The sequence below is a fragment of the Sebastes umbrosus genome, chromosome 6 (genome assembly GCF_015220745.1).
Source record: "Sebastes umbrosus isolate fSebUmb1 chromosome 6, fSebUmb1.pri, whole genome shotgun sequence".
NCBI lineage: Eukaryota > Metazoa > Chordata > Actinopteri > Perciformes > Sebastidae > Sebastes > Sebastes umbrosus.
In genome coordinates, this window is record NC_051274.1 from 6646861 (window position 1) to 6674576 (window position 27716).

At 41.3% G+C, this 27716-nt stretch overlaps 1 protein-coding gene across 1 annotated transcript in view; it reads left to right on the forward strand.

Moving 5' to 3' along the window:
- LOC119490004 (copine-9-like) overlaps positions 1 to 24760 on the forward strand; it is an 88015-nt gene extending 63255 nt beyond the window's left edge. Inside the window, exons 12-20 of the mRNA XM_037773109.1 lie at positions 1655 to 1708; positions 1939 to 2000; positions 2515 to 2561; positions 5486 to 5667; positions 7883 to 8010; positions 13556 to 13658; positions 14900 to 14957; positions 18187 to 18260; positions 23640 to 24760. Coding sequence (XP_037629037.1) covers positions 1655 to 1708; positions 1939 to 2000; positions 2515 to 2561; positions 5486 to 5667; positions 7883 to 8010; positions 13556 to 13658; positions 14900 to 14957; positions 18187 to 18260; positions 23640 to 23822 — 891 coding nt within the window. The 3' untranslated portion in view covers positions 23823 to 24760. The remainder of the gene's footprint in view (positions 1 to 1654; positions 1709 to 1938; positions 2001 to 2514; positions 2562 to 5485; positions 5668 to 7882; positions 8011 to 13555; positions 13659 to 14899; positions 14958 to 18186; positions 18261 to 23639) is intronic.
- The last annotated feature ends 2956 nt before the right edge of the window (positions 24761 to 27716 follow it).

Here is a 27716-nt window from a genome sequence, read left to right on the forward strand (position 1 = left end):
AGGTCCTGTGATGTTCAGCTTTTTTTTATTATTTTTTCGTTATAATACAGAGTGAGAAATTATGCTTTATTATTAATGAAATGGAAGTCTAAAATATGGAAACCCTGTGGCCTGGCCTGCTTGAAACTGTCATTTTCTTTTTGGACATATCTGCATACTTGCCAACCCTTTGAATTTTCTCCTGGTTTCCTCCCTGGGTCACAATTCTCTGTATTTCTCCCGATTTATGGCAAATTTTCACACTTTTTTTCCCCTTATCTTAGCCTGTTTCTGGAACTGAACAGTGTGAATAATCCCTACTGTTTCCACCCGGTCGACAATAGAGCCAAACCAACTGTCGTTTTCCGGCGGAAGAGAGCAGTCTATGCTCGCGACACAGCGCAGTTTGAGCTTGTGTTTAAGCTGCGCTCGCCACATCGTGCAGCGCCCAAAGTTGGGATTTGCTCGATGCAGCGAAAAGCCGTCGTGGCGCGGCGCAAGCGATTTAGAAATAACGTGTTTCAGAGCGCAGTGTTGCCGTTGTCACGTTGCGTCTGAAAGGACCTTCAGTGAGTGAGAGAAGGAGAGAGAAATGGAGAATACTAAGAGAAAGAAATACTCAAGCAGGAGCAAAAATAAATTAAAACAGATGAATATTAGTTTATGCCAGAGATTCAAACGCCAAGTTTACGCCAGAGGGGCAAATGATTCAGTTTTCTTTCTTGGGAGTTAAAGGTAAAATCCGAAGTTTAACATAAAAATGCTCTTGCAGTCTACTTATCATGTTGTTATTTTCACTCTTTTAACGTCACCAGAATGCAGGAAACAAAATCTCTGAAACAAAATGTTTTCCTTGGGGAGGACCTCCAGACCCCCCCCACTTTGGTTTTTGAAATCCTCCCTATTTATAAGGTCTCTAGGTTGGCAAGTATACATATCTGTTTGGATACACCACAGGATGTATGCCTTTCCTAGGTAGATTGACAATAAGGGGGTTTCTGAGCAGTTTCCAGAACAGAATTGTTCGCCATCCAGTCACTGAAAAATGCAATTCTTGCAGAAATCTCCAAATGTCGAAAGTTTTTGATACCAAATCACAGCATGGTTCTTGATGTCTTAATGTGGTATTTTGAAGGGATTGTTGATAATTTTTATCAACACTCAAATAGTAAAAGAAAGGTTAAATTTTGGTTAAACAAATGGTATCAACCCAAACATTACTGCAACAACCTTATGAGACATAATAGAGCACGAGAATCACAATCTTATATCACGTTCTACGCTCTTATCCACGTTATTTTAATTGATTCATTTGTTTATTAATTCATTTTTATTTCTTATTTATGACTAGAACAACTTGACACATAGTGCATGTCATATTAATCCTCAGGTTCCCAGCTTTCAGATGATGTATACCACTTCTATGTGGCATCTACCGTTGACTTTTTATCTCCCCCTGAACGTCTCCTATCCCCCACCCCTGTACCCCTCTAAAAAAAAAAAGAGTGCAGAATGGTAAGGGGTTAAACACGACATCAGTTTCAAATCATGGCCTTCCAGTATCAGAGATCTGTTGAATTATTCATGTTCATTTAAACATCATTCCAGGGTTTGAAGTGGTTTTTACAAGCACCCTCTCAATCACTAACTTACTTTTTTCCCCCATCACTGGCAGGTTTTAAATCCCAAGAAGAAAGGCAAGAAGAAGAAATACATCAATTCTGGAACTGTGAGTACACCCACCTGTCCCATGTCCCTTTTCTTCTGTTTTTTATGTTTTATATATATATTTTTTACATAGGTATCATCACCTCTTACATCTGCTTCTCTCTCTCACTGACTCTGATGCTGTCTGGCCACCTGTTTGTCTTTTTTCCTTCCTGTCTACCTGGCCGCGGTCCCTTTTCCACCCTCCTTCTCTGTTTATCACTCTGGTACGCGTGTGTGTGTGTTTGCCAGGTAACTCTGCTGTCCTTCAAAGTGGAGTCCGAGTACACCTTTGTGGATTTCATCCGAGGAGGGTGAGTGGAATAATAATCAGCCTGCTCTCTCAGTGTGTCTCAATAGCCACCATTTTGGTTGTGTGTGTGTGTGCGTGTGTGTGTGTGTGTGTGTGTGTGTGTGTGTGTGTGCGCGTGTGTGTGTGTGTGTGTGTGTGTGTGTGTAGTTATCTGAAGATGCTAGATTGAATTTCCCAAAAGCTCTTTTGTGAGCATCACACTGAATTCATATTGGCTCTGAAGGGGCGTTTTTTGGGGAAGTTTGCATTGGTAAATCTCATTTGTAAATACCTAATTTATTCAGTTTATTCACTTGCCATTAGCAGTTCAATTTGTCTTACCCAATTAAGCCTTCAAGACGGTGAAGGGGAATATTGTCCTGCCATACTAATTAGCCAGTGAACCAGTAAACTGATTATATTAAACTTAATTGTGTTGGTGTGTATGCGTTTTGGAGATTCTGTGCATATTAAGTGTGGTGAAGCGTGCAATCTTTGTTGTTTTCCTCTTTGATCCCTCGTTTTCTTTGCAACAGAACACAACTGAACTTCACGGTGGCTATAGACTTCACGGCATCCAATGGTAGGTCACGTACTGGTGGGTTTTAGATACATGCCTTTGTCTTGCGTTTTCATTAATTATGGTGCACATGGGTATTCTATAACTCTTCTATAACAGTGCCTCCCTGCCATTGCATCAAAACACAGTTAGACCAGATGTGATCGCTCGACCATTTCAAACTTACATCCAACATAAAACGAGAGAATGCCCATATGAACTGCCAGGAATGAATCAGTTGTCTTCCATAACATTCATTCATTCATTCATTCATTCATTCATTATCCGTAACCGCTTATCCTATACAGGGTCACTGGGGGGGCTGGAGCCGATTCCAGCTGACATTGGGCGAAGGCGGGGTACACCCTGGACAGGTCGCCAGACTATCACAGGGCTGACATAATAGAGTTTTTAATCAAATATGATCAAAAAAAGTTATTTTTATAGAACGGTCACTAGATCCTGACAGTGGAGCATGAGACAGGTAATCTGAAAACAAATCATGTGCCTCTGTGTCCTCCGGTGTTCCTAACGGCATCTGCAAGATTTCACAGACCGGAGGAAAACAAGCAGTCAGAGCTGATCTGGAGTCCAGCTGCCGTCTATGAGAGCCGGCTGTCAATCAATCGCGAACTCCAATCAAACGGTCAAACTAGGCAGCGCTGCTCAAATATGAATCAATATTCTGTTACTGTAATACCTTTTTCTCGCCTCAAAATTTTCAGAATCATCTTGTAGTGTACGGTTTAGCTGTAAAATTAGAAAGTTTGTGACCCGGCAGCCATGTTGAGTAACAGTTGAGGAAATACTAAGCACCGCCCACGAGCCGGAGGACAGCCAATAGGAACGCTCTCTCTCTCTAAAATGACCTGTGATTGTGCCAAAGTCTTCCGCAGGCTAGATTTTTTAAAGCCTGAAAACAGAGCCATTAGGAGGTGCAGAAGTCTAGTTACACTTGAATTACAATATGCTGAAAGGTTATTATAGAATTTTTGCCCAATGATGCCAAAAACTTGTTGCCTTACTGAAGCCTTATATAACCACTTTCAGTACGCCCTCAGGGCAAAGGTACAGAATCCCCTGTGCAAAGAAAAACATCAATAAAAACTTGATTGTCCCTGTTGTCATAAAGTAAATCTTAATTTGCAAGGACAGTTACTTTTGAAGCCAGCTTGCCACCTCAGCACACAGCAGTTTATATCTATTTATTTAACCTTGATTCAGTCCTCACCATCGAGTACCTGGTGCTCCTTTTAATGGAGCTTCTATTGTGTATTGTGTTTTTATGTGAATGTGTTTTAATGTGTCCTGTGTGGATGATATGTTTCTGTTTTAATGTACCCTTTTTAAAAGCAGATTTTGCACATGCAAACCAAAGACCAATTTCTGCCTTTTCTATATATATATATATATATATACTGTATATATAACACTTCAGTGTGAAAAGCACTTGTCCTTCTTCCCCTCCGTAATGCAATATGACCTCTCTCCATTTTTCATGGCAGACACACCGCCGTTTGTGATGGTGGGCACACCGCTGTCTTGAATAGATTGTTACATTTAGGCTCTTATTTTCACATGATGGAAAGTGCAGTCGAGCGTGCGAGGTGCACAGGGCGTGGTGAATGTGTTTGGTATTTTCGTGGCCAGGAGGTGCGCGGTACACCTGTGGCGCAGTTGGAAGCTAGATGGGATTAGGAGGAATACATTATCAATAGGTGTGTTAGGAGCAGGCAGCTATCGTGGCTAATCAAATCATCCCCCTCCTTTCATTCCCTTTAAAGCATAATGGAGGTGAGACTCCAGAGCCGCTTATCTTAAGGGGAGAAGTCACAGTAGGCGTTCACTCACATTTGGCTAAGTGAGATTAAAATATTGAAGCAATTGTGTGAGACATTTACATGATTGCATAAATGGATAATTCCCCATAACAATTTGTTTACATGACTTTTATTTCATTCCCCTGCAAGTATCAAATTTGACTGTTAACACCACAATGCTTCTCATCACAACCACAGCCCGTCTCTATTGCAATCAAAAATGCAAATGCTAGACGCTCATACTTGCCAACCTTGAGACCAATAGGGAGGATTGCAAAACCAAAGTGAGGGGTCTTCCCAGAAAACATTTAGTTTCAGAGACTTTGTTTCCCGCATTCTGGCTTTAAAAGAGTGAGTAAAAAATTATAAATACACTGCAACAGCATTTATATGTTAAACTTTTGATTTTACCTTTAAGTCCCAGGAAAGAAAGCTGAATAATTCGCCCCTCCGGCATAAACTTGGCGTGTGAATCTCTGGCATAAACTAATATTCATCCGTTTTTATTTAGTTTTGCTCCTGCTTGAGTATTTCTTTCTCTTAGTTCTCTTAGTTCTCTCCATTTCTGTCTCTGTTTCTCACTCACTGAAGGTCCTTTCAGACGCAACGTGACAACGGCACCACTGCGCTCTGAAACACGTTATTTCTAAATGGCTTGCGCCGCGCAACGACGGCTTTTCGCTGCATCGAGCAAAGCCTGACTTTGGGCTCTGCACGCTGTGACGAGCGCAGCTAAAACATGAGCTCAAACTGCGCTGTGTCGCGAGCTTGAACTGCTCTTTACCGCCGGGAAACGACAGTTGGTGTAGCTCTATTGTCGTCCGGGTGGAAACAGTAGGGGTTATACACACTGTTCAGTTCCACAAACAGGCTAAGATAAAGAAAAGTAAAAAAAATTGCCATAAATTTGGAGAAATATGGGAGAATTGTGACCCCGGGAGGAAACAGGGAGAGGGCCATGAAAAACGAAGAAGGGGATGAAGCTGTATTTTCGGAGCATGAATCTCCCCCTGTGCTCCACTAGTGGCCCACTGCATTTTGTATTTTGCAGGTAAAAACCACACAGAGAAGGAAGAGGAGACACATCATCATTGACTTCATTGTGTTGTGTATGTGTCTTCTTCCAAGGTAACCCCTCCCAGCCCACTTCCCTCCACTACATGAGTCCCTACCAGATGAATGCATACGCCATGGCCCTGAAAGCAGTAGGTGAGATTATCCAGGACTACGACAGTGACAAGCTCTTTCCTGCCTATGGTTTCGGAGCTAAGCTGCCTCCTGACGGCAAAATCTCCCACGGCTTCCCACTGGTAAGACACACATGAACACACACACACAAACATATGAATTCACACATACAAGACACACACACACACCCGTAGCAGATACACAGTCCAACCATAGCAGGGAGAGAGAGGTTTGGACCAGGAGTTTGTCGCTGCGACAACAGCTGGTCACACAAGTTGAGAAGATGGCTTATCTGCCTGGCAGCAGGAATCTCCCAGCATCCCCCTCCACTTCCGCCTCGCATCCTCCTGAGGGATCAGGGCAACCAGTTAGAAACCACAGGATGCTAAGCTGAAGTGAAGACAACAATGGCTTTAAGTCATAGTAACTCTTTGTACTTTATGGAAGGGCAATACTAAATCACTGTGTCTCTTTGAAAACTCCACCTTCAAAACTTTATTACTGTCATATTATGGATAAATTGAGTCTTAAATCCCTGTCAAAAGGGCTGTACCCAAGGTTTTAGAAATACAGAGGTCCAAAAGCTTCAAACAAACACATGACTTTCAACCAGGAGACCGGTGTTTGGGTCCCGTGTGAAACTAAAAGTAACGTTGACTTATTTTGTCACGTCAGTCTTTAGTCACGTGACTCGTCGGTATCGTTAGTTCCGTGAGTCAAGTGAGTCGCTAGTCACGAAAGTCGAGTCAGTGAAGTCAACGCCAACCACGACCGTTTCCTAACCCTACCTAAGTGGTTGTGTTGCCTAAACTTCCTGTGAAAACAGAAGTTTATTTTGAAAGGACTCTATGCACGTAACAAGCATATCTTGACACGCCGTCCCCGTTCCATCCAAAAGTAGAGAAAAAGAGGGGTTTCCCCGTGCTTTGGTTTTCCTGGTGCCGAGGGCCACTGACCAAGCGGCAGTATTTGACGAGTTGGGAGTGAAATTGTGCTGCTCTTGTCTCTCCTAGTTCATTAAAAATTATTTAGTACAATTATTTACACCTTCATTATTTCGTCTTTGTGTTTGATTTTGCATCATTTTGTATTTGATTTACATAAACTTGTCTCAATCAGTCCATAAACCTAAGCAAAATGTGATATACAATAATATACAGTATGTATACAGTGATACTACACTATAATTATAATGCTGTTTGTGTTGTTGAGACTATAGGTTCCACTGTAATTACCAAAGAACATAATATTTCTGTGGTAATTACATTGTTTGCTTTGGATCAGGTCAGTTTTTGTTTGTGTTGAACAGCACAGAGACATGATGCTAATCCTATCCAGGGCGCAGTGGACAGTACAGCTGTTTCTCTCTCATTTGCATTTCCATCAGCCTCTTTCTTTCTTTTTCTCTCAGTCTCCTGAGAAGAAAGTAAACACTGGGTCAATTAGTATTTATATGTAAATGTTACCGGCCTCCGCTAGGATCATCTCTCAGTGAAAATAAAATATATATATATATATATATTTCCAGTACCTTAACAAAGATGTAGACAGGTGGAGCGGCTGTGATTTTGCATAATGTTTTGTTCTATGACATAAAAATGCATCAATAAATACCCCACTCGTGAATTTTGAAGCTTTTATATGCCTTTAATCTTCAAAAATCATAAAAGGGGTGTTCATTTGTGAAGATTATCTTGCTGAACAAAACGTGTAAGTATCATAAACATGCTTGTTTTCTGCAATAATCCAAAATCCAATGTAAAAATCCCATTGGCTTTTTTGTCGAGGGAACCCAGGGCGATGCTAACTTCCTGGTTGACCTTCAAAAATACATCATCCCTGGAGCACTTTATACACCTCGGAAAAAATACAGAGCTCCAGACCTCAGTGACCTCAATGGTGGGTACGGCCATACGTGTGAGAAATAGACCAGTATTGCCCTCTGTAGAACCACAAGCTCACTGAAACTTACCCAGAATGTTCATCATTAGATATTGTTCCCACTGTATCTGAAAAGAGACACTTTGATTTGTGAGTAGCCTCTTGAGTTTCCTGGATAGGTTCTCTTTTATGGTGTTGACCACGTGTTCTATCACAGGGACACTATTTTCTTGCACACAGTGTTTCAGATAATGGTACATTATAGAGCAGATAGATTGCATATCTTTAAGGCTAATAGCAGCATATTTAAGAGATGCTTAATTATCTGTAATTGGAAGAACTACAGTATGTAAAATATGTCTGCAGTTATGAGCTCTGGATGGATTGATGCTCTTTGTTAATTATACTGATTGTATTCTTGATGTGTGAATGTACGCTGTATGCTGTCTGTTACAGAGCGGTGATGCTGAGAATCCAAACTGTGTGGGCATAGAGGGGGTCCTGGAGGCCTACTTCCAGAGCCTGAGGACGGTGCAGCTGTATGGACCCACCAACTTTGCACCTGTTATCAACAAAGTGGCAAAGTAAGTTTGAAAGTGTGTGTATGTAGGTTAGAGTTCGGGTACAATTACACCTTTTTAGATTAAGGGTATAATTATACCATGCTGTTTTATTCAACCAAACCTAAGATTATTATTTATTTATTTATGATATTTATAGGCCTTGATCAAAGCTTATTAGCGACATGACTCACAAGCTTTCACACTAGATTATGGATTTTGTTTTATTCATGAATGTTAACAGTGGGGGGGCAGGTTACAGCATCGTGTCTGCTATTAATCAGTTTTTTATGCCTCAAGTGTGATATCAGATAAAAAAATATATATATATATTTTAGGGAAAAGGGGGCTTGATTTTGGATTTGTTTTATTTGCATATTTAATTTCACATTTAGGATCCAGAGCTAATGTATGCTTATGTACCAGAAAAACTGTCAAAATACACCTGGCAATCAATAACTGCTTGCTGCTGACATTTTGCTTTATGCAAATGTATGTATATGTTTATTATTGGGAATCAAATAACAACACAAAACAAAGACAAATATTGTCCAGAAACCCTCACAATGGATTCCATAGGTTTTCTGGTTTCATATGATAAAAATCGTAAGTTGTGTTATTGCGTTAAAGAAATTGATAGCGGTAAAATATTATCCCGTTAACTTTGACAGCGCTATATGAAATACAATTTCAAACTTTGAATTATATATACAGTATTTACAGTGACTTACATTCGCTTACATAGACTTTACCAAATATTAGTTGGGATGAAATCCCTTTATATGTACATAAACAGTTTTTTGTTTTTTTTACAACTTTAAATTGTTCTATAATATTATATATATATATATATATAATATTTTGAAAGATTATCACAAACAAATTGTGAGGTTTTACCAGCACCTGTGCCATTTTCTCTCATTTTAGGTTCCTTTATACTTTGTTAAATTAACAAAATGATATACTGGATCAGACAAGTTTAATAGTTTGTTCTGACAGAAAGATTACCATGCATATAGAGTAAGGACCTTTTAAAATGTGCTAAACCATCGGCAAAAATTATTACATAGAAAGTCGTCGCAAAGCGCAACTGTCATTGCTAGTTTCAGACCGACGCAGTTGTCATTTTCACGCCCAGCGCCCACGTTGTGTACGTAACAAATGTACTTGCGCCCATCTGTTCACCCATGGGCGTGTTGGTCTTAAAACGAGGTGCGGTCAGGTGAATTGCTATCTTGATGCAGCAGAAAGCAATGCGCCAGGAGCGCCCCTCCTACTCAGTTAAATACAGTGTCGGCAGGTGACCATTCAAAATATAATGGAATACAATGAAGTGAGGCTCTCAGGCATTTTGGATAGCTCAACCTGCAGCGCGCTCTCAGCACACCTCCAGTCACTGGCATGACCAGATAGGTCACGGTGCACACACGCCTCTGTGGCGTCTCCTCTCCTCATTCCTCTGTGTGTGCGAGTGTAGACGTATAGGCTATACTTCACAGTTTGCGGGGCCCTCTCCCCCTAAATGGCGCCTCGTTTTGAGACTGATGGATCCACGCACCACCTCTCTGCCAGCGCCCGGCTGTAAGCCTGTGTCTAAAGCAGCTCTGGAGGATTCTGCTCAGCCTGTCCGAGCCCCCCCAGTGGGTTGCATCGGAAACCAATACAGTTTTCATTATTTATCAATACACGGTAATCATATTTACCCTAGTGCTTATTATCATATAATAGAATAGAATATTTAGAAAAATGCGGGGAGCCGGTTTTGGCTAGCGTGTCATGTTTGCCTGTCACCCCACGGGACTTCAGGATTTACAATGATTGACATTAACACTTTGTGTTCTGTCTGCTGCTCTAATACTGTACTGTGTCCTGACCCAAAACCAGACTGTGCGTCATTGAGAATATTGTTTTCTGTCAGAAATTGTTTCATCAGTGAGTTCATAAATGATTGGCCAAAAATGGATAATTTTGAAATGGTATGATGTTAACTGAGTTTTAATGGTGATTGGCCTCCATAGTTTTGAGCACTATTTTTGCTTTTGAAACAAGATACACCTTCTGAGTTATGGTTGAAAGTAGATGATTAGAAAAAAGAAACGGAATCGGAATCAGCCACTAGTACTCCTCATCCTTCTCAGGAATGATCTGGTCAAATTATCTATTTGTGTACCTTAAAACTAAAACCTACAATATATGTGACAGGTTTAAAGGTTGGTTAAAGGTTAATAAAGTAAATGCTGCCACAGGAAATTCCATGTATTTGCTGTGAAAAAACATGGATTAACCTGGTTGTTAGACCAGAACACTGTTAGACATTTGAGCCTACGTGTCACACACTGAATTATCAGTTCTCATTTTTTTTTTTTATCCCACCCTGTGTTTGACACCGCTTTGTCAAGCAGCAAGAAGCATAAAGTGGCATAGAATACCCACTGAAAAACATCTACTAGAAGACATACACCGATCAGCCATAACATTATGACCTCTGACAGGTGAAGTGAATAACATTGATTATCTCGTTACAATGGCACCTGGCAGTGGGAGGGATATATTAGACAGCAAGTGAACATTTTGAACTTGAAGTTGATGTGTTGGAAGCAGAAAAAATGGGCAAGCGTAAGGATGTGAGCGACTTTGCCAAGGGCCAAATGGTGACGGCTAGACGACTGGGTCAGAGCATCTCCAGAACTGCAGCTCTGATGTTCCCGGTCTGCAGTGGTCAGGACCTACCAAAAGTGGTCCAAGGAAGGAAAACCGGTGAACCGGCGACAGGGTCAGACCCAAGGCTCATTGATGCATGTGGGGAGCGAAGGCTGGCCCGTGTTGTCTGATCCAATAGAAGAGCTACTGTAGCTCAGATTGCTTAAAGTTAATGCTGGTTCCGATAGAAAGGTGTCAGAACACACAGTGCATCGCAGTTTGTTGCGTATGGGGCTGCGTAGCCGCATGCTGACCCGTGTCCACCGCCAAAAGCGTCTACAATGGGCATGTGAGCATCAGAACTGGACCACGGAGCAATGGAAGAAGGTGGCCCGGTCTGATAAATCACGTTTTCTTTTACATCATGTGGATGGCAACGAGTTTGAGGTGTTGACTCGGCCTCCAAATTCTCCAGATCTCAATCCAATGGAGCATCTGTGGGATGTGGTGGACAAACAAGTCCGATCCACGGAGGACCCACCTTGCAGCTTACAGGACTTAAAGGATCTGCTACTGACGGCTTGGTGCCAAATATACCAAAGCAGACCTTCAGAGGTCTAGTGGAGTCCATGCCTCGACGGGTCAGGGCTGTTTTGGCGGCAAAAGGGGGACCTACTCAATATTAGGCAGGTGGTCATAATGTTATGGCTGATCGGTGTAGGTGCTAACACACACACACAAACACACACACAGGCCCATCCTAACATGAGGCTAAAATCCGATACACATGCACATACACGTGCACTGTACACACAAACACACGCACACACACACACACACACACAGTAACATAGACTCACAGATCAATGTTGTGCTCAGCCAGGTGGAACAGTTAAGTCGCTGGTATTGGATTCTGTCTCCTTGCAATAAATACACAAACAGCAGGTGACACATACAGACACATACACACACACACACACACCTACGTGTTGAAACACTCAACTAAATAGCAGCTCCGGCTTGATACATTGCCAGATGAGTTTGGAGATGTGGATAGATTCATCTGTTTTTCTTATTGAACCCGATGTTGGAAAGGGAATGAAGAGCGGTGGAAAAACAAGAAGCAGGGTCACATGGGTTTCTTCACGCTGTGTTTTTTCCGTGCTTGTTATTTTTGAAGGGTCTCTGTTGCTGAAGGTTATGTTTTAAGGTAGTAAACAACTCTGTGGTCTGCCGTGGAAACAGCATCCCAGAACAAAGGGGTTGCCATGGTGCGTGGAAGGAGATGAAATCCATTTATTTTAGGTGTTATGTCACATTTAAATCAAAAGGTATTAAATCCCAGAGATCCCAAAGTTAAATATGCAGTTATATACGTTATATAAGTTATATACACATCACATTTTATTGTGACTCCTTATTAGTTATGAATTAACAAAATTATTGTTTTCACATGGGGAAGTGTACTTTTTACATGTAAAATATGAAAACCGACAGGTACAATAGTCACATATGTACTGAATTTATATGTGGGTTTTTACATGTGAATTGCAGAAAAGCTAGTTGACCCTGTAATGTAGTTATCTCTGTTGTGCTCCTTGGCATTGGAAGTAACACTAGGTTACTGTTGTAGGTAGTAAGCTAGTTAGCCAGGCATTTGCATCTTACGTTACAGCAGATAAGAACACTATTTAATCCATTCCTTACAGGTTTGCTCCTGTGTTTTTGGTTTAGTTGAAAAAATGCATAAACCTCTAAAATCTTTGTATTCCAATTATCACTCTTACTTCAGCCCCATGCACACCACTTCAGCAAGTGAGGAAATCCAAAACTTGATAGTTCTGCCGTGACTTGTTACGGTTGCTAAACTGGGATTGGACAAGCACTGTCCAGGGGAGTGGCTTGGCCAAGGGGCCAGTAATGCCGAGTGAGTTGACCAAGAAACAATTGAAATGTATCTGGAAGCCGCATCTAAATGTATATTTTACAAAGACCTAATTATATGTAATCGAGCACTGGTGCCCCCATGTTTGGAAAAAACAATGCAGCAAAAGTTCCCTTATGGATGACCCCATGGTAGATAACACAGTGGCCAATTGTGCAAGAAAGCTTGACATAGTGCCCGCTATGGTTCCCTTCCAGTGGAGAAAATGTGAGGAAGTGCCCCCTAGGGTGCCCTTCCATTGGAGAAACGTGATGAGGTGCTCTCAGTGGTTCCCTGTCTGTGGAGAAAACATGATGAAATGCCCTCCCATGTGCAAATCCAGTGGAGAAAACTTCATGAAGTGCCCTCTATTGTGCCCTTCCAGTGGAGAAAACATGATGCAGAGGCCTCTAGGGTGCTCTTCCAGTGGGGAAAATGTGATGAAGTGGCCTCTAGGGTGTCCTTCCAGTGGAGAAAATGTGATGAGGTGGACTCAAGGGTTCTCTTCCAGTGGAGAAAACATGATGAGGTGCCCTTCCAGTGGAGAAAACTTCATGAACTATGGTTCCCTTCTAGTGGAGAAAACATGATGCAGAGGTCTCTGATTTGGTGCCAGAGGGTTTGGTTGGTTTACACCATGGAAGACAGTGATGTCATCATTGGACCAGTGCATTTTCCCAAAGTCATTTATCATTCAGCATCTAAAGAGCAGAAATGAGGGGGGGGAAAAAGACACATGCAAGACTTGGTATGGCAAACGTAACTTCAGGAAGGTGAAAGGGTCAGACAAATAAGTTACTGTATGTTATGAGCTTGATTTAGCCTCGTTCAGCATGACGAGCCATCGTAGACTATGGAATAATGGTTGAGACCGACAGGCAGGTGTGCTTTGTGTTTTCATTAATAGTCTGCTACTCAGGTGTACAGGCAGAATGTTAGCTCTAACCTGGGTACATTTGTGTGTGTGTGTGTGTGTGTGTGTGTGTGTGTGTGTGTGTACCCCAGCTGTGCAGCAGAGATTACAGATGGCTCTCAGTACTTTGTCCTACTGATGATCACAGATGGAGTGATATCTGACATGGTCCAGACCAAAGAGGCTGTGGTCAATGTGAGTAAACAAACACACACACACACACATACGCACACTCACACAAACACGTACACACACATGCATGTGTAAACAAACAGAGACTGATGGATAGCAGTGCTTTTCCCTCAGTTTCTCTGGATACTGATGCTCATCTCAGCATCCTCTTGTCTTTTGTGTGAAGGGCAAAAGCTCCATTATATTTTCCAAAAATAATGCTTTGTATGATGTTTGGTTGGATGAGAACAGCTTGATGTGCCCCATCATTCTATGAGAAGTAATACCGCTGAAATAAAGTAGAAATACCAAACTCAAATTTTCTCTACGGGTGATTAAAAAATATTTTTGCTCTAATTGTGACTGATTTCACTTTTGTGGAGAGATCAATAGTTGTTTCAATAGCATGTCAACTTAATGTTTGAGAGGTGTCTGATCCAATCTGATCGGTTCCGAGTGATTTCTCACGTGGAAGGCTGCATAGGAAATCGAATGCTTAGTTATTTGTTATTTTCTCCCTCTTAATTAAATAGATGAAGTGCCAAATATTTGCTTTAAATCCTCCAAATGATACAACTCTTCTTGGCTGAGTATTCTCCAGGTGCAAAAACTTTTGATTTTGTGTCAAGGAGAGTTAAGGTTTAGAAAATGAAGGTAATTGCTGTAACCGTAGGATGTTGGGTCAGGTAAATAGTCTCACCCTTCAGATTAAAGATAAGTTTGAATCAACACTTTATTAATTTTTGCCAAGACCATACTCACTAACACCAAAATCATTTAACTCTCTCTAAAGCTCTGTTGTTCCCTAATCTCTTAAAAACGTCAGGACTTTCTCCTCCCGTAAGGCTTATATGCATATATTTGGTCTCATTTAACAGGCTAAAAAACATGAATAAATTGAAAGTAAACTAAAGTATATTACCATGGAAATTCCAAGGGAGATGCAATAAAGGAAAAAATACGATTTTCCTCCTCGCCTAGTATAAAGTCTTAATTTCAAAGGCAATATCACCGCTAAAACAAAGATACCATAGACAATGATGCAGCTGCATGTATTCTACTACTCTTTGACTAAAATACATGTGTGATACATTTATAAAGATATACTCATGGAAATAATATCTTTTATAATAGATGATTATGAAATACTGATGTTTTGTAACTACAACACGTGCTGCCCCCGGTATCGGGTTCTATGCATCCTAAGGATCTACTGAATCACACGGACTAAATGTTCACTGTCTTCCCTTTTGTCTCCTGCACAGGCAGCAGCACTGCCCCTGTCCATAATTATCGTCGGTGTCGGACCTGCTGAGTTTGATGGTGAGTGTTCCATTTCCAACAGACCTATAATGTTTCATGTCAGCATGAGTTAACATGACAGAGGAGAGGACAGTAAGTCATTTTATCTACAGGAGACAAAACGTTTAGTCGGTGTCACAGTCATGCAGTAGAGATGCCTCTTCAAACTCCTTTAAGGTAATTGGCATTACACCTGGTTAAGGCAGTCAGCTACAAAGCAACGCAAATAGCGTCCAGCATTAAAACAAGGAAGAAGGTGGAATCTACTACTAATATACTGACTACTAATCCATCCAAGTTTTTTCCATATCAATGTTAAAACACATTTTCATCATAAATATACACTATGTCGTCAAACAGTTACAGCAAGGAATCTCTGTCTGTGGCTATGTGGGTATTTCCTCAGCATATGTAGAGAACCGCTCATCCGATCGACTTAACACTTGGCGGTTGTATTGCTGGAGACCCCACGGAGCAATTGCAATTTGGACACGCAACATGTTCAATATTAATAAACTTTGAATAAACATGTGACCAGCTCTCTGTGCAGCAGTGGGGACGGGGCTTAGTGTCATCTGCAGCAGACAGATCACGGCTCAGTTCACTGCTGCTGGATCCTGGATATAGTCCACTAACGCTGGGAAACATTACAACCAAAATTTTCTTAACGCTACGAAGCTGGGCTAAATTTTGGCGAGGAAAAACTGGCATGGCGATCGTCAAAGATGTCCCTTGACCTCTGACGTCAAGATATGTGAATGAAAATCGGTTCTGTGGGTATCATACCAGAAACATTACTGCAGTTTCAATGTCCATATCTGTAGAATATGTCACAGACATGAAAAAGTATATATATACTATATGTAATACTTCCTTTTCTCCATTTCAAAATAAAAGCACCCTAGCGTTTTTTTTTTCTGTGGACAGAATTCTTTGATTTGTTAACACGAGGATTTTATTCTTAAATATTTGCAGGACAGTGTTGTGGAAAATGCAGTGACTTGCAGGGCGCCATAAATTAATAGAGTAACGTTTTTTAATCCACACGTTTCTAAACCTTTTCTCTCTAAAATAAATATACATGATATTTAAAGTGAAGTGAAATGGCCATTATGAAAGGCAAACTCTTGCAGTAGCAGCACAGCAGCAGAAACGCTGCAGCTGTGGACACCACATGCGTGAGACATGCAGCTGTTCAGCGAGGCAGCTGCCACCTGCTGCTCAAGTGCCCAGTGTGTCCCGGCCGTAACACATCAAGATATGTTCTGTGATTGGACGTTGCTGTTTATGGAGGAGTTTAGGCAATGATTCAGGTAAAGGTTTCCTGTTCACATTTAATGTTCTTCACTGAAACAAATCGCATGTAACCTTACAAAAATGTTGAATGTGTTTTTTATCCCATAAACGACATGGGGACCTACTCAACAAGATATGGCCAAGCCCCCAGAAAGTGCGCCGGTCGTCGATCCCAACTTCCGTAGTGGCCAAACAGCGGTACTGCAACTTCCGTGTTAGTTACATGCTTTTTTGGGCCCAAAAATACTTTTTCCCACAGACTTACATTGGGAAAGAGACGTCTGTAACTCAGTAGATCATTTTTTTTTAGGTGAATCAACTTCCCAGTACGAACACCTAAATAGCCCTTATTTAAAAAATAAAGTTTTTAAAGTTGTAAAACGCACTAAGAGCTGAATCCAGAGTTATTTCCCTTCCCCCGTTCATGTGAATGAGACCCAGATCGAGGCTGGAGCGCAAGCCGTGATGACGGCGTGACATTGGGACCCCGTGATCGAGTCATGTGACCGAGCGGACGCTACTGCGCATGTTTAATGTGCCCAAGATCCGGGTACTTTTCCAGACGGAAGTCGAGCCATTTAGGCTTCACGCGCCACTGGAATGAACAAGGCCCCGCCTCCCAGGCTGTATCCAGTTCTCTTAATACATCCATGGATATGGCACTATGGCACCACTGGTGATCAAATTCTCCACTGTGTGCCTAAGAAATATATCTGAGCAGAATTTTGATAGCAGCGGCTTCGTGCACTGAATACATTTGAAATGTTAAGGTAGTTAAATTAAACAACCTTGACATTGTAAATATGCTAATATGTGATGTTTTTTCTTTTATGAAAGGCAGCATTCGACTTTGACCTTGGCTTTTACCTGACTTTATAGGACTGCTGTGAGCAAACAGCAAACCACTTAAGCAGCTGTATCGTAATTGGTTCTTCATACACACCAGTCCAGTACACTCTTCCACTCCCTGGGAGAGTTGCTGCCGAAAGTCAATGGTGTCAAGTGTGCAGGCATTTTACAGTCCACAGATCAATGACTTCTTTTCAGTGGGGACCGTTTGTGTGTGTGTGTGTGTGTGTGTGTGTGTGTGTGTGTGTGTGTGTGTGTGTGTGTGTGCAGTCTGTTCCTGCTCAGCAGAGTGTGACGACTTACTGCCTCATCATTGTGTTGGATTGTCCATCATTTTCTACTTTTTTAAGAAATCGAATGGTAGTGAAAGCACTCAGGCATGTTAGGGGGTCACGAGGTCAAACTGACTTAACATCACATCGGTGTGTGAGTGTTTGTGTGTGTGACATGCCTAATTGCCTCTATTTGTCTTTAATCCATGTACTCCATTTCTGAACATGAGTGTTTTTTAATCTCCTAGCATGTCACTTTCAGCATTACGCTGTCAGTTCCAGTGTTTGTCCTCTAATATTTTCTGGTTCTGTGTGCGCCTGTTTGCCGGTTTGACCTCACGTTGTGCTCAGCCACCTTTCCAAAGCAGCGCCACGCATCCAGGCTGTTTTGTCTCCTTGCCAGAGTGACTCCAGATGCAGGATACACACACTGTTGTGCAGGCGGTGGTTTTGAAGACCTCTCAGAATGACATCTCCATCAGAGCGCAAATTTTTAGAGCAAGGACCTCTCCCCCTATGTTTGGCTATAGTTGAACTGGCTGTCTGAAAGCGCTGCCGTACAGAAAAGCTGCTTTCCCCACGATGTGGCCAGAATAATTTTCATTTTCTGACCTGTTGTGTAATTGTGCATCATTTTTTGCCTATGAAATGGCATTCTTGGTGCACGAAGTGTTCTATCCATTCTCTGCTGAATACTTCCTCCCCGTGCTGTGTTCCACTTCAGCAATTATGTTATGAAAATACCTCAGAACATCACGTACCTTCTTTAAATTCTCCCTCGGTGGTTCTATTATTGAGTCATGCTCTCTTTCTCTCGGTTTCTCTCCTTTTAGCTATGGAGGAGCTGGATGGAGATGAGGTGAGAGTGTCCTCCAGGGGACGTCTCGCTGAGAGAGACATTGTACAGGTACTCATCATAATTCTGTTTAACGTCGCAGGTTAAACTTGAGCATGTTTCTGTCAGCAGCTGCATGGGGGAGATATCTCCGGAGGCTGGATGGCTTACAGTTCATTCATTACACACACTCAAACACACATTGGGCACTAGGGATGCACCGATAGCGATACTGGGTCGGATATCGGGCCGATACCGACTCTAAAACTGCATCGGATATCAGTGACTATGGGCCCGATCTATTCAATTCAATGTTATGTTTATATACGATATACATTATAAACTGAAATTTGAATTCTTGTTTAAATTTTGACCAATTTGTTGCTGCATTAAAAAGGTTTACATTGAATTGTAATTTCTGTTAGTTTTGAAGATGTTTTCCCAAGTTACTGGTGTACGAGTTATCATTTTAATATTAATTAACAATTAACCTCTTTTACCCAACGGACCCAGTATCACTGCCTTTAAAAAGTTCAGAAAATGCTGTGATGGTCTTTTTTTTATGAATTGTTTCTAAAAGACGAGGCCTTAACGCTACTAAAACAACACACAATATTTTAGTTATAAAATCAACGCATTTTATATTGAATGTACATACTGTACTTGACTTTGGATTGTTTTTTGTTATCTTATTTACATTGCTATTCATCTTATTTGTTATTATCTAAGTTTTACTCAATCATATTTCATTATTATAATAATACTACTCTATTTGGAGTCAAAATTATGCAATCTAGTTGTTTTTTATTGATTTTATACTGTTCACAATGGTAGAATGTGATGATGCACAGGATAAATGTCATGGCCAAAGGCTCCATTGTGTGCACATAGCCTCCTGTAGTGGATAGCAGTAGTATTTTAGAGCCAGATTCACTTTCAAAAGGTAGAAAACCCATTTGGCACACTTTGGGTATCCAAGTGGCCAAATGGAGAGTCCTCCTGGTCCTGTCCTTACTAAAACTTTTGTAGAATCTATGTGCTTTGTGATATTTATATCTACTTTGGCACAGTTGTAGTCAAGGAGTCGCTAAATGAATTCAGTGGCATCTCTGTGCATGGCATCATTGTTATAATGGTGTTATCCACTGTCTAATCTAGAAAACATTTTAGGCGAGGATAAAAATATATATTTTTTCCTTTGGTTCATCACAATTCACTCAGGCATAGTGACAGTCACAATGTTACTGACACTGGGGATGAATTCTCTGAGGTCTTACCTATCCATAGAGACCAAGATCATACACATAGACCTGGTAGTTGTGGAGCTATTCTTGATTTATTTTGGCTATGTCTGTCTAGGCGAACCACACCTTCCAGCACCCTAGGGCTTAAGAGGTTAAATAAATTCATATCAATGTATTTATTGGTCACATTTTGTTTTACAAAGTTAGGAAAGCAGTGATTAAGTCAAGCCCGATGTTTCCTTAAACATAAATGAACGATCCCAGTCACGTCCACACAGTGAGGCATACAGCTTATTGGTTAAACACCAGTATCGGATCGGTACTCAGTATCGGCCGATACCCAAAGTCCAGGTATCGCTATCGGTATCGGGACTGAAAAAGTCGGATCGGTGTATCCCTATTTGGAGCTGCCTCATACAATATACAATACCTTTCATGGTGGGCCAAGCTCAGTGTCTTGCTCAAGGGTACAATACCATGATTCTGGTTTTATTTAACCCTCCTATTGTCTTCCCGTCAACTGTGCAACTTTTGTCTACCCGGTCTGGTTTTACTGTTTATAAAGCATACAGTATAAATTATCACCCAATTCTGTGTTACACCTTTTTGGCCAACAAGCTGGGGGCCCTTGAACCTGCGACCCTTTTGCTGAGGCGACAGTGCTAACCACAGCATGAAAAAGCTGTTACAGTGTATCAACACAACATAAAAACCAGAAGAGATTCAGAATTGTAGAAAACAACAATCACGATTGTTATGTGAATCTGTTTTTTTTTCTCTCCCACCCCCATTTCCAGTGGTCTCTGGTGCAAAGTCACACACTTCTCCTTCTTCCCTAGAGATTTAGTGCTGTCATGCCATCTCCACTATTGTTTCTGGGAAAGAACAATCATTTAAAATGCAAGAGCACATAAACACATGTCATTTTCAGCATTTTAATAAGCAACCAATGTGTTGCGAGAACACCACCCTGCAATCTCAGAAAGATAAAAGCCAGGGAACAAAAAGTGAAAAACTAGCTCTTATCTTTGTTGCACCATGGCATTGTGGGTAACTCATCTTGTGATGTTGCAAGTAGCCTCTAAGGTCTCATAGAGGATGTCACTACCCTGATTTATTCAAGGGAAAGGTTTTTCAAAATTGTATCTACCAAAAACGTTTTGTATCTAACTGATAACATCCTGAAGAAACCTGATATCTACAGCTGTGGTCCTGTATTTATATTTACTAAACAGGTGACAATACTCAAATCTATAAAATTATACTTATTAATGCTAAAAAAATGCATTTATAGCCTGAAAAAAGACGTTTTTATTAGTCACTGTAACTGGCAAGACATTTCCTTACTGAGTCTGCCCTCAAAGACACTTCCACTTCCACATCCATCGTCGTTTTTAAAGTCAACAAGAGAGAGCAGCTCTTCCTTTTAAATTGTTCTGCAGTGAGTTTTATAAAGAGGGAGCAGTAAACCCATCAGAGACTGATAAAACCAGATCTGGCAACAGTAAATAGTTCTTTTTAGAAAGCCCGATATGAGAATACAAATACAGAGTGACCTCTGATAACAATGCACTTTTGAATTTTTGGATCGTGGTGGAGAAGGCTGGCCAGTCAGCTGCCAGAGCATAGGGTACAGTGAAAAATGAACACTTACAGTGATAAATGTATAGTGTCTAGATGTTGAGGGTCGAGGCATGTGAGTATATAAGATTGCAAAAATGTAATTCTAGCAAAGTGCCAGTGGCTATTTATTGCAAAAGAAGTATCCAATTCTAATGTCAACATTGATATTCTATTATGTGGCCTAAAGTACTACAATGTTTTTGGCATCATTGGGCAAAAAATCCATAATAACCTTTCAGCATTTATAAAACTAGACTTCTGCACCTTATCTTGGCTCTGTTTTCAGGCTTTAGAAAATCTAGCCCGTGACGGGAGACTTTAGCCAATTACAGATCATTTCAAAGAGAGAGCGTTCCTATTGGCTGTTCATTTAACGAAGGCAGCTGTCCATCACTCGTGAACTCCGATCAAACGGTCAAACTAGGCAGCGCTGATCAAATGTGAATTCATATTTTGTTACTGTAATGCCTATTTCTCACCTCAAATGTTTTCAGAAACATCTTGTAGTGTACTGTTTAGCTGTAAAATGAGAACGTTTGCTCCGGCTGGTGGGCGGTGCTTGGTGTTTCCTCAACTGATCTCAACATGGCTGCCGGGTCACAAAAGTTATCATTTTACAGCTAAACAGTGCACTACAAGATGATTCTGAAAACATTCTATGCGAGAAATAGTCATTACAGTAACAGAATATTAATTCATATTTGATCAGCGCTGCCTAGTTTGACCGTTTGGTCGGAGTTTGCGTGTGATTGACAGCTGCTCAGAGACGGCAAGGCTCCAGCTCAGATCTGATTGGTTGTTTTCCCCCATTAGGAGCACCGGAGGACACAGAGAAACATGATTTTTTCAGATTACCTGTCTCAGGCACTACTGTCAGGATATAGTGACCGTTTTATAGAAATATTTTCTTTAATCATATTTGCTACAATTCTACCTACTGCTGCTTTAAGAAGGAGGAGTGCGCTAACCCTTTAGAATGTCTTTGTAATTTTTCCTACTGTGACGTTAGTCAGTTTCAAAGAAGGGAATGTTTACTTGTTTCACACCAACAATATTAATATTTTGCTTATGCCGCTTGAGAGGGTATATTTGATTACTATCTTTCATCAGAGAGAATGTGACTACCAATTGGCTCCAAATGAGGGGAGATTGATGCAACCTGGGTTTAAGAAGTACTGATTCCAGAGATCTTCCCTGATTGGCCACAGACAGCAGGTGACAGGGTTTTTCCCTCTCAGGGAAAAGGGAGGAAGGCCAGGGTTTTGTGTCGCAGAAGGCTGTTTCTCATTAGTTGTCTGCAGAGGACCCTACCTAAGTGATGAACCTAATGAAATGATTTATCTTTTTCCTTTTTGTTGCCAGTCTGAATAAATTTAGTTTTTCTGGATAAGAAACACCTGAATGCTGCTGGTCCATTCTTCCCATTCACACTACCAACCATCCAAGTACAACAAAGCCCCTTAGTCAATTTTACGTAACAGTCACAACACTTCAAAAACACGGTACATCTAAATTGTACAATGAGAAATACCTTATGGTTGCAAGGAGCCCCTTGAATTTATGATTTAATAATCATCTCTCAAAACAATGTAAATGAGACAAGTTGTTGAAGAGATTTTTTCTCATGTCAGGTCAGCCTGTAATAAAAATCCTTTCACCTTTTTGGTGCAGGGTAATGCCAACTGCAGAGATGAAGATTGCCAAAATCAAATAAAAGATAAAAATTGATGAGAAAATGATTGAGGGGGTTCACTGTGAGAAGAAGTGGAGGCAAGGTCTTTAATTAAATCTTCCATGGCCAGATCAGTTTAAAAATCCATTGCTGATGCAGCCGGTGAGAGATCAGGAAACACTTTTCAGTTGCATTAAACATGTGCTCAATGTTGTGAATTAAACAAAAACACTTGTTTAGGATTAGGAAAATACTCTAGTATAATATATAATATATATAATACTATTTCTCATGTAAAATGAGAAAGTTTGTGACCCAACCGCCATGTTGAGATTAGTTGAGGAATTACCAAACCCCGCCCACCAGTCAGCGCAAACTTTCTCATTTTACATCTAAACAGTACACTACAAGATGTTTCTGAAAACATTTGAGGCGAGAAATAGGCAATACAGTGCCTAGTTTGACCGTTTGATCGGAGTTTGTGATTGTTTGACAGCTGAGTCCGTTGAATGAACAGCCAATAGGAACGCTCTCTCTCTGTGATGACCTGTGATTGGCTAAAGTCTCCCGTCACATCCTAGATTTTTTTTTTAAAGCCTGAGAACAGAGCCATCAGGAGGTGCAGAAGTCTAGTGATCTCTCAGAACACTTGAATTATAAATATGCTGAAAGCTTATTATGGAATTTTTGCCTAATGATGCCAAAAACATTCTGCCAACTACTGCTTTAAATAACAGAAGTTGCCAGCAATGCTATTATATTTCATGTCTGAAAAGGGCTTGTTGAACAGTAACATCATGAGATTTATCCTTTGTTTATAACGCCTCCACAGAAATGTTATCAATCTTTTTTCAAACAGGGCCCTTATCTATATACAAAGTGTATAAAAAAAATCTCAACTATTGCTTTCAGTTTGTTCCATTCAGAGACTACATCGACAGATCCGGCAACCAGGTCCTCAGCATGGCCGGGCTGGCTAAGGACGTCCTCGCCGAGATCCCCGACCAGCTGCTGTCTTTTATGAAGAGCCGAGGAGTTGAACCGCGACCGGCCCTCAACTCCTCGCCGTTACCGGAGCTACACCGGCATATCTGACCCAGACACAGCCGCGGCCACTCGTCTCTGCCTCTCCACCACCCTGACTCTGCCTCTGCCTCTCCGCTCATCCACGCTCACCTCCCATACAGTCATTTGTCACTTTAAAAGGAGCAGAAGGATCGACCCGTGACTTGTCCTCTTCCTCTCTTATCACCGGTGAAGCCAAACAGGCACATCACACCAACACAGCGGGCGCTCATCCCTGACTGACCTGCTGCTGTTCCCTTATTCACGCTGTTATATCGCATTACTTTACTGTACGAAAGAGCAGCGAGACGGAGCCACGACTGTCTCTCTCCTCCACACCGACGATCATTCATAGCTTGACTTTTTTAATTTCTTTAATTCCTCTCTCCAGAAATGTTTTTTTTTTTTACATTTGTCCTTGTCCTCAGCAGGTGTAGAAACTATAGTCACATCTGGCAGGAGTCCCAGGAGGTGCAAGACACTAAATTAAATTGAGGCTAGTCCCCAAATGAAAGCAGAGCTTGTGATGAGCGATATACGTCCCCGCTTGTATCAGGTGCTTTGGGGGTATTTTTGGCCAAGCTTTGACTTTAATCCATTGGAGTAATTTGTCACCATAGGACAGGTGTTTGTGATTTATAGTTTACCATCGTCATCAAGCTGAGACTGAAATAGAAGCTGCAAAACCATTAGTTCAATCCAGGGGTTTTCAAACTGTGAGGCACGCCTCCTCAACGGTGGTAAGGAGAGTTAAAGGGTTTGGCGCAGAGGGAGAGAAATGAGGCAAAGAGACAGGTGCATGTCGGTATTCTTAAAGCAACGGTCATACCTGTTGAAGTTCGGTCCGCTTATCATCACAGTCATCTGTTAAAGCTGCCACAGCTGCTGTGACATACAGCTCATGGAGGCAATTAAGATAATTTCAACGCCCGATTGGCGCAATTTGCGTCAAACATCATACTCCTTCTCGGAGTCATGACTCAATCAAATCTATACATACATATATGATATACATATTTTAAGATTCAGTGTGACTTACACTTTGTGGGGATGTCAGTATCTCTGTGTCCATCGGGAATACACTTACATAAATGTACTTAGAAATCACAGGAACAAAAACGCTCCTTATAACTGCAGAACTGAGAATCATCAAGTAACAAAATACTCCAGTGACGGTTGTCTGTACATTCATGAGGACATTGCAAGCAGGCACTGCTAACAGCTGTTTTGGCATACAATTAATGGTGTCAATTTTGTCAAAATCTGAACACATACAGGCAAAGAAAATAGACCTCAAGTTGTTACCCATTCAATGACATTTTTTGTGTACAGCAGTGATTCTCAAAGTGAGGTCCGGGGACCCCCAGTGGTCTGTGGCGCACTGTCAGGCGGTCCGCGGAATAATTTGCTGTAAATTATAAAAATATTGTATCATTAAAAAGTGCATATCTACAGATGGGGAGCATTTGCGCCAATAAAATCAAGGATATTGTGTTCATTATTGTCACACACATTAGCTTTGGGCCAATAGAAACTGTGATATGATCGTGACACATCATGTCAATCTATCATGAATCAGTCCCTTCACTCGGGGAGCAACGAATCATTCATGCTGCTGCTTATCTTGACTTATTAGCCTGATAGCTAGCTGGCTAGCATGGAGAAATACATTTATTTGAGTGACGTTATAAGCCCAAACTAGCTAAATTGAGAAAATGATGACAGTTTTATCGAGTTTGATTTTATTGAGAACAGTGTCGGCAGTCAAAAAGGCGTCCTGTGTCTTCAGGTGCTGGCGAACGAAGCCATGAAGCCAGAGCAAGCTAAAGCACAATCCGATTACAAAGCACCCGAACGAACACAAAGTGGTAATAACATGATTCAAATTTAAATGTGCTTCTGTTTATCACTATCAAACAGGTATGATGTAACCTATTTAGGTTGAAAAGTTTTAGAATACAAATAGTTCCAATGGCATCTAAGAGTACAAATGGTGGTAAGCATAATGCTTGATCTGTGTTACGATTATGAGGGGGTCCTTATAAAATGTTCTCCCTTGTAAGGGGTGTTTTCGCGTATCATTTGTACGCCACGCAAACATCCGCAGTTAGGTTCAGGCAAGAAAACCACTGAGTTAGGGCAAGAGAAAACGTCATGGTTGGGCTTAAGTAAGTAAAATAAGTAAAATACTTACGGAAAACACGTCACAAACATCAACAAAAAACACGTGAGGTTCATCACGTGACAAACGTCACTAACGTAACTTTCAAAACAAAACACCGCTCTCGAACACGGGTCTCCTGATTAAAAGTCCTGTGTTTGTTGGACCCATCTATCTCCCCACCTGCCCACCACAAGTGGTCTTTTTCACTTTTTATACTACGTCATTAACACTTAACGTAGCATTTATACGCAGATGCGTTTACATTGCAGTCAGTACATGATACATGGCGTACAAAAGACACGCGGAAATCCAGAAAGGCGCACTTATTGCACACTAAACGCCTCGCCCATTATCGTGACATTTATACGCCTTTTTGTGTGAATGGGCTGGGACATCAGAGAGGTAGCAAACAAGTGTTGGCAGGTGTAGTGTGAGGGTCACAGACAAACACACACACACACACACACATGCACACCTCTGTCTGCCACGCCACACCCACCCTCTCTTTGCTCAGCGTGAGCTGAGGCTGGGTGCAGATTCCTCACCTGCTGTTAGAGAAATGCCAGTCTCTCCGGCTGCCCCGCAGAGAGGAGGAGGAAGGAAGGAAGGAAGGAAAGAAGAGACGGGGAGTGAAGGGAAGAGAAATGAAGGTGGAGTGAGGGAGAAAAAAAATGAAAGACAAGGCCGTCAGAGTGAGGAGGAAAGAGACAGATATGGACAAGGACAAAGGGAAGAGGAGAGGATCCAGAGATTAGTTTGTTTGATGCCAGCAGGGAAAGACAAATGGGAGAAACAGATGGTGGCGGATGAGAGTTGGAGATAGTAACACAGAGGAAGACTAATAGCTCCGTCTTTACAATGAGTTTTTCTCTGTCTGATAACTCTTTGTACGCATATATTTTGGAAAAAGAAATCCCAATGAAGGATTAATGCACATTCTCAGAAAAGCAATGTACCAGTGTAATGTTTCCCCTATGCATGTACCTCCCTCTCTCCCCTGCCATGACTTGACATTTTATTACCAGGCAGACGGCAGCAGTGTGCAAAGTGGCTAAAGCCTGCCACCTAGTGTTCATCGTTTATATAGCAGGGTATCTTTATTATGCATGACTACTGTACATTCCTATACTAACTCACACAGTATAGACCTGATGCAACTGTCCTTACTGTGCAGTGAATTCAGGCATCATAAAAGTACAACAAGCTCCCAACACATGTGTGTGTTCTCATGTGAAATGTGACAGCCACTTTGTGAAGTCAGTGTGATGATGATGGTGGTGGTGGCTGAGAGGGGTTGTTTATGCTGTTTCATGTGTCGTGTAAGTGTATTGATTTTTATAAACTTGTACAATAATCGGTTTAATCGTCACGTTTTTGCATGTCGAGGAATAAATGCCTTCCAGTGTTCCAGTAGTTTTTGTCATTGCAACAAAAAAAAAAAGCGAGAAGTATATCTCGAAGTAATATGCATTTTTACTTGTGTCACTGTACATTTTCATTTGTAGATTTCAGAACTAACTTGATGTGTGCGATGTCTTGCGGAAACCTCGTATATTACATTTTTTTTCGATCGCTTTGGCTCATTTTTTTTAAACGGTCTTTAACGTTCTCTAAACTGTAAGTGCAATAGTCACAACAGTTTGATGGGACGTCACAACAGTTTGATGGGACATCACAACTCTATTGCATGTCTGCAAAAGGTAGTAACTCACCCAAAACACTTCATTCATGCTTCAAAACTGCTTTTGCTGGAGCCGATC